Here is a 7,362-nt window from a genome sequence, read left to right as displayed (position 1 = left end):
AGCATATGAAAAGTAAACAAGATAACAAATAGTACAAAAATGATCATATTGACTACACCGATTTTTTTTTTAACTTAAAAATTGTTCAAATATCAAATAAGTTTTTCGGTTAAATTTCATGTTATTAAATTTTTACACACAAAAAAAAGAAAGGAAAAAAAATCAGCGGAAGTGCTTTGGTGGGCGGTGCCCATTTGACCGGAAACCGGAAGTAGATGAATGAACCAAGGTCGGTGTGTAACTTGTTACATCCCAAATCAACGAGTGCAAATTCAGAGGTATCTCTGGGATTTAAACTGAAGGGGTAACTAACTTTCACACCGTTTTTTATTTTTAACTTGGTGAGTCAAATTATCTTTTGAGGATAAACGAAACCGTTGTTGTGTTGAGTTAGCATAAATCTTTTTTACCTGCAGAAGTTATCGTTACCCACTGTCACTCAGTGGATTTATTTGTCCACAGACATGTAGTCATGTCACTGCCTGCCAAAAGATGCTAATATTTTAAATTCAATTATTTTTAGCCTAAAAATCTGGAAAAGATTTTCTAAAATGTTGTCACTGCTTTAATAAGACAGAAAATAAGTTGTTAGCCAACACACAGTTATGTTTTTTCCAGCTTCCCCATATGACTACAAAATGAGACGGCCTGCCTTCTGCCTCCTACGCCACTTCGCCTTTCCCTCACTTTCAGTCCACAAGGTCACCAGGACCTGCTACCCTCATCCAGGGGTCCTCCCAGCTCCCCTGCTGTGTTACAAGAGCAGCATCCCGGGTCACAGCTGTCCCCACAGGAGGACCGTGAGCAGCACCGCTGACAGACACTACACACAGGAGCTGAGCGGGCCGGAGCAAAGGCTGCTGAACAGACTCTTTGATGGGCTGGTCTCAGGGCAGCGGGCGTCTCTAGCAGAGTCCATCACTTTGGTGGAGACCCAGCATTCCAGGAAGAAGGAGCTGGCTCAGGTGCTGCTGCAGAGGGTGCTGGCGTACAGCCGGACGCAGGAGAGCTGCAACGGAGGCAGGCCAGTGGCTTTCAGAGTAGGTACGTGTGCTTGGAACAATTCATTTTTATAGTACTCTGATAGGGTTCTGAGGATAGTTATATGAAAGTGAGCTGGCATAGTGAGTACCATTCACCACATTCTGCTGTGGAGGGTGCACTTTAACCTAAAATGTCTGATATTTTTTGTTTGTATGTGGTTCTGTCCCTCCTGACACTATGTATTTTCTATCAGGATTGAACTCTATAGATGTCAGACCTCAACCACTGTGTGAATGTGTGGGAAAAACTTTGCATGATTTCATCATTTAAACACTTTGTGTTCAAATATTTCATTACAAAAAGATGATTCTGTATTAAGCTCAAGTCTTGATTTTCTGCCTGACTGAAATGCAGCCTAACAATCTGAGTGCACGACGTGGAACGATTCATTTTAATGATCCGATTCCTGTCATTTGTGATTAACGATAAGCTTCACAGTCGTTTTTGGTTCTTTTGAACGATCCGATTCACTGACCTAACATTGATCTTTAGCTAAAACTTCAACCAGAGTGACTCAGAGATAAATACCTGGTACAGAACAGAGCAGGTGAAGTTTTCCAGATTCCTTGTATTTCTTGCAAGATAATCAAGTGTAAATTAAATATGTAAACAAACAAGAATTAATGTCAAATCTATTCACATTTTAGCTTCCTAAAGTTCAGCCCACTGTTGTTTTTCCACTTTAAAATAATCCAAACTGAAAATTCTTAGAACATTCTAGCATACTATATGGTCACATGTCTTTGCTAAATTCAAAGTGTTTCCACACATTGGACTGGAATGATGGACTGATCGTCACATACGTGTTGTCTGTTGTGATGGAACTTGGTTGTTTTTCCCTTATATCAAAATAAACCTACTGTGTTTCACTCCAAACAACATTTTCCAATATTGATTATCGATTGATCTCATTTTGAAGATTCCGGTCTGTTGAGGGTCTTCATTTTTTAAATGCATTTTGTTATTAACAGTCAGATTTTTTTAGGTTTCATTTGTTTAAACTGGTCTTATGCACATTTAGTGAGTTGTGGATTTCTCAAATAAACCATCAGTAAGTTTGATGAGTGGGCTGAACGGCGGTGAAGGGGTTATCTCTCTCACCTAACAGTGAGTGGTTCAAATCCCTGCCAGGACCTTTCTGTGTGGAGTTTGCAGGTTCTCCCGGTGCATGTGTAGGTTTTTCTTTAGCTTCCTCCCACAATCCAAAAACATGCTTCATAGGTAAATTGAAGGCAACCTGTCCGGGGTGTACCCTGCCTGTGCCCAAAGGTAGCTGGATTTGACCCCAGCAACCCCGGAAGGGATTCAGAAAAGGGTTGGATGAGTGCTCTTTCTCTGTTCTGATTTGTCAGGGCTTTCTGGTCCCCCTGGTGCTGGGAAGTCATCCTTCATTGAGGTAGTGGGGAAAATGTTAACGGGGCGTGGTCACAAAGTGGCTGTCCTGGCTGTTGACCCGTCCTCATGCACCACAGGAGGTAACATCTGACCACACTTTTTGTCAGAACTAATGCAAAGTTTGTCACGTTTTTTTTAAAGAGTTGACACCTTTCATCTACATCACAGTTTCATGAGTTCTTCTCCTAATTAGCTCTTTAAGCAGAAGTCATTCACCGACTCCAATGCTTCTGCAGGCTCCCTGCTGGGCGATAAAACTCGCATGACTGAGCTTTCTCGAGACATGAATGCTTTTATCAGACCGTCGCCGACCTCAGGGACGCTCGGCGGTGTCACCAGAACCACTAATGAGGCCATTGTTCTCTGTGAGGGGGCGGGCTACGACGTGATCCTCGTGGAGACCGTAGGTGAGCCTCATCCCAAATGTCCTTCCTCCGCCGCAGCATCATGTTTATTAGCCTAAAGATAATTGTAATGTTGTTTGGACGGCTTCATAAAAAGTAGGAAGTAGCTGTCCAAAAAGGATTCGCGGTACTTCTGACTCTCTTGCGGTCTTGAGTGAAACTATTAGGGACGAATTTGTGCCAGTCTCATCTGCGCATCAGAACTGCTTTTTTTTTTTTCAAGGAGGAAATTTATTCACTGTGAGGAATCTCAAGTTTGTCCAAGCTCATGATTATTCAAAAGCATTTTTTCAGCTTTTCAGGAAGTCTTGATTAAAATTTGCATGATTTTACTCTCACTGTACAGGCGTGCAACAGAATATGTGCTAATGTAACCGATCAGGAGACTTAATTAGATTGAGGAGGGGGGGTATGAATAAATTTAGATTGACATGATTTATTTGTTCATTTCTAGGCAGCAACAATATGTATATATATATATATATTTTTTTTTTTTTTTCCCAGGTGTCGGACAGTCTGAATTTGCTGTAGCCGACATGGTGGACATGTTTGTGCTTCTGATTCCACCAGCAGGGGGCGATGAACTCCAGGTGGGTTCGAGGAACATCACCTTTTTTTTTTTTTCCTCAAACCTCTGGTCTTGTTCAGCGGCGGACGAGACATGGAGCTTTGAGGGTTTATGTATATCACTCATGTTTGTTCTCTGTTGTAATGGCTGAAAATGAAACTGCATCAATTTATCATAATTGTATTTAACAACCTGGAGTTTAATGTAAAAACATCAGCGTTTGACTCAAATCTTTTTATTTCTGTCTCTCCTTCCTAATGTGATCAATCCGCTTTTTTAGGACCGCCCACATTGTCCAACAAGCCGTCACAAGAATCCAGAAGTTATTTTTTGCTCTTTTATAAAGCAACAGACAAGTATCTCATTTTTCTGACCTTTTATAGAAACAAACTTGCATTTATTTCTGATGCTTTGCTTTGCTTTCATGCAGACGTATTTGTCTTCTTCGCTCTCACTCTTGTGACACATAGGGTCATACTTTGATCAGGACGGCGATGAACGAAGCGGATAAACAGTTTTCGGTCAGAGTTGTCTGCCTGCAGATATCAGTTCTTTTGTAAACTGATCTTGCTTTTTTGTGCTGAGAACAAACATGTTTTTGTTTATTCATTGTAGATGTAGAACACAATGCCCTTTAACTTTCTGAATCCTACAAAATAGTTGATTTCCACTAAATTGATAGTCCAGGACGTGTTTTTCCTTCATCTTCTCTATAAAACCATCTGCAATCTGAAACATTTGACGTCTTTCTTTAAACCATTTCGAATGTTCATATATCTCTGATGTCGTTTCCTTTTTCTTCTATGCATTTTCTGGCCCTATATAACTATAAAGGCCCACAGTGCTTTACAGTCACAGCTCCATTCACTCACTGATGGCTGAATGTGCCAACCTATAACCACCAGCAGTATCCCCCAGATACACATAGTACAGATTTAAAATATTTGCATAAGTAAAGTGTGGTGAAGAACAACAGAAGAGCTGAAACATAAAAGATGACGTCTATAAACTGGACAGGCAGTAAAGAAACCAGACCTAAAGTGTGGTTTTAAAGCTTAGGTCTTTGTCCAGGGCATCAAGAGGGGCATCATTGAGAGGGCAGACCTGGTTGTGGTGACAAAGTCAGATGGTGACCTTGTGGTGCCGGCCAGAAGAATCCAGACGGATTACACCAGCGCGCTGAAGCTGCTGAGGAGAAGGACTAAATCCTGGAACACTAAGGTGTGTGAATTTGCTGGTTCAGATGAGACTTTCTTTTTTACCACTTGCAGTTTCCTGTTGATTATTTCAAACACACTGTGATCAGAATGATCACGACGGTGTTTCACCACACAAACTGCACTTAAACCGCACAGCAGCCTGTGAAACTGGAAGAGCTCACAGTAACATTGTGCTGAGCTGAAAGCATCACAAAAATCTGAAATCGCCGGCAGCTTCATCCTTCAGGGTCAGCCTTGTGTTTGTTATTTATGAATGTGAACCAGGCTGCCCCACAAGCAAACCTCTGAAATGGCATATCAGCTTTGTAAACTCTTCCTGTCCTGGGAAACAAACGGACAAAGGAAAACTCTGAAACTCCATCTTCAAACTCAGAACAAAAAATCCTGTTTTTTTAAAAGAACTTTCTGGTTGGACAGTGGAGCAGATTTCTTTCTAACTGTATTTGAAACTGTTCACTTTTGTGGGCAAAGAGAGATGATGTTTTCTGGTGAATAATAGACGTCAGCAAAAAGTAAAAAAGCGACTCTAAGATGAAAGTGCCATGCAGCCCAAACCTGGAAGACATTTCAGATGTTGGCAGTTCCCCAGACAACAGATTAGTTCCACACATAGAAGCTTTTTGTTTTTTGCGTTATCATACTGAGATGTTGGTTATGTTTCTGAAACAGGATCTACTTTGCAGGCCGTGGTCTTTCCTGGTCCCAATGTTTAAAGTCTGAATGAACAGTGACTTTAGTAAAAGTCCATTTCTGGTGCATGGAATAACTTTTTCTTTATTGGACTAAAGAGCAGTTCTCATTAAAGTGTCCTCTTAATGATGTTGACAGAAACTCTCTAAATCGTTTGTAATCCATTCTTTGCCAAACTGTACTTTACATTATGCCATTTATTATGACAAATGAATGCACTTAAGGCAGAAGCTCTTGTCAGCAGATTCTTGCAGCAGCAGGCGTTTTATGAACATTTGTAGCACAAAAGTGAGATGATCAATAAGAAGAAGCCCTTAACAAAAGTGAGGATGTAGTTAAATACCCTGTTTTATGAAACCCCACTTTCCCAATCACAAACTTCATCCAAAGGTGGTGCACGCCTCCTCCTACACCTCTGAGGGCATCCCAGAAGTCTGGGCCAAGATGGAGTCCTACAGGCACGCCATGCTGAGCAGCGGCGAGCTGCAGGACAGACGGAGGGCCCAGCAAAAGGTGTGGATGTGGACTTTGATCCAGGAGAACGTCCTCTGTCATTTCCAAAATCACCCAAAAGTCAAGGAGGCTCTACCTGACCTGGAGGAGAAGGTCACCAGAGGAGTCGTCTCTCCTGGACTGGCTGCTGACCTGCTCCTTAAAGCCTTCTCTGCACAGTGAGCAGCAGGCCGGAACGCCGTGGGATGCAAGCAGGTTTTGCTGCTGGTCCCAAGTTACAGAGTGAACATGTGCGACCCACACAAAAGAAAGCCTTTACCTCATGCTGTGTGACAAGACCTCCCCTTTGTACGGTGGCCCTGAAGTGCAAATCACTCAACGCAAAAACACGTTAAAGCTCACAATGACAATTAGAAAAGCAAAACGGAGAATAAAAAAAAGTAACATTACATTTGATAAATGAAAACATAAAAAAAATGTTTTGTAAAACAAAAGGAATTTCCAGAAATCTAAATAAAATCTTAAAAAATGAAACCAAATAAGAAACTGGAAGAGGTAGGTGCCATGGAACATTGCTGATCGGATGACGACGTTTGAGTTTGGAAAAAAAGGTAAAGCAGCATTGGATAATCGCTGAACTTCTGCAGTGGGTGTGGCCAGAAGCTGAAAGAAATACTGTCTGGGAGATATGGCTGTGCCAAATAACGTCATCATCCAATCTGTGATTTCCCATAATAGCTCCCTTTTCCCGTTTCCTTTTTTTGTTTCTTCTTTCTTTGCATTTCATTTTCATTTCTTGAAATTACTTTAATTTTCCTTTTTGTTTCTTTAATTTTTTTTTAAATGGAATGAAGTTTTTATTTTGTTAATATTTTCTAAATGTCGTGCTTTTTTTATTTGTTTTTTTTTTTTTAATTGTCATTGTGATCTTTCATGTGTTTTTGCATTGAGGGATTTATTGACATGATTTGGGCTTTCAGGGCCACCGTAAGTTTGAGCTCAAGAACCACAGCACCTAGAACTGCTTTCATGAGAAAGTTTGTCAAAGGTCATCTTTCAGTATTTTGATTCTCTTTGGAAACATTCTTTGATTATAAGAAAAGATTTAAAAGAACAAACTGTGAGCAGCTCACACTGACCTCATCAATTATTGTAATTCAAGAGAATTACGGCAATCTTTTCAACTTTTTCTGACAAAAAAAGATTTTATTGAGAGATTTCATTTGATGAAGCTGTTTCTGCCTTGAATTACATTAAAGTGTGATGTGGATCTTGAATTGATTGTAGAATAATGTCAAATCCATCAATATATGCAGCATTTTCTCTGTTTGCTCATGAAATTAAAAAAGTGGAGATTTTACGGTTGTTAACTCTGCCGGCAGACAATCCTAGCTGTTTGTTAGATCTTTAGTATTATTGATCTTTTTTTTTTTTGTTCTGGTTTGAAACTGCTCCTTGCACCAAACAAAGGAACACTAAACTATTATAACTGAATTTTATTGAAATCTATGTTCAAAAATTAAAAATCTTTTTATAAAATCTCCAATGGACCCTTGATAAAATGCATGTATATGTGTTCAGCTCAGCT

The 7,362-nt window shown here is 40.2% G+C and overlaps 1 protein-coding gene across 2 annotated transcripts; it reads left to right on the top strand.

The window, feature by feature from the left end:
• The first annotated feature begins 188 nt into the window (after positions 1–188).
• On the top strand, positions 189–6,148 carry LOC144994317 (methylmalonic aciduria type A protein, mitochondrial-like). 2 transcript variants are annotated; one of them, XM_078951783.1, is made up of 7 exons: positions 189–304; positions 619–1,044; positions 2,397–2,519; positions 2,676–2,846; positions 3,348–3,433; positions 4,483–4,632; positions 5,712–6,148. In XM_078951783.1, exons 2-7 carry the CDS (start codon positions 639–641, stop codon positions 5,994–5,996), a joined length of 1,221 nt encoding a protein of 406 aa, XP_078807909.1. In that variant the 5' UTR covers positions 189–304; positions 619–638; the 3' UTR covers positions 5,997–6,148. The 2 variants fall into 2 exon arrangements, with proteins under 2 accessions (XP_078807909.1, XP_078807907.1); XM_078951781.1 differs by having other exon boundaries at positions 219–341.
• Positions 6,149–7,362: the final 1,214 nt, after the last annotated feature.

This window comes from Oryzias latipes, chromosome 1 (assembly GCF_053564925.1).
Source record: "Oryzias latipes strain Hd-rR chromosome 1, Olatipes_Hd-rR_3.1".
Taxonomy (NCBI): domain Eukaryota; kingdom Metazoa; phylum Chordata; class Actinopteri; order Beloniformes; family Adrianichthyidae; genus Oryzias; species Oryzias latipes.
The sequence above is the reverse complement of the archived record's forward strand: the minus strand, read 5'-3'. Positions and strand labels throughout refer to the sequence as shown.

Coding starts and splice junctions, on each gene's coding strand:
- LOC144994317 (XM_078951783.1), top strand. CDS start 639: ATGAGACGGCCTGCCTTCTGCCTCCTACGCCACTTCGCCTTTCCCTCA. Junction 3,434..4,482: donor CAGGGGGCGATGAACTCCAG/GTGGGTTCGAGG, acceptor GTCTTTGTCCAG/GGCATCAAGAGGGGCATCAT. Junction 4,633..5,711: donor CTAAATCCTGGAACACTAAG/GTGTGTGAATTT, acceptor CTTCATCCAAAG/GTGGTGCACGCCTCCTCCTA.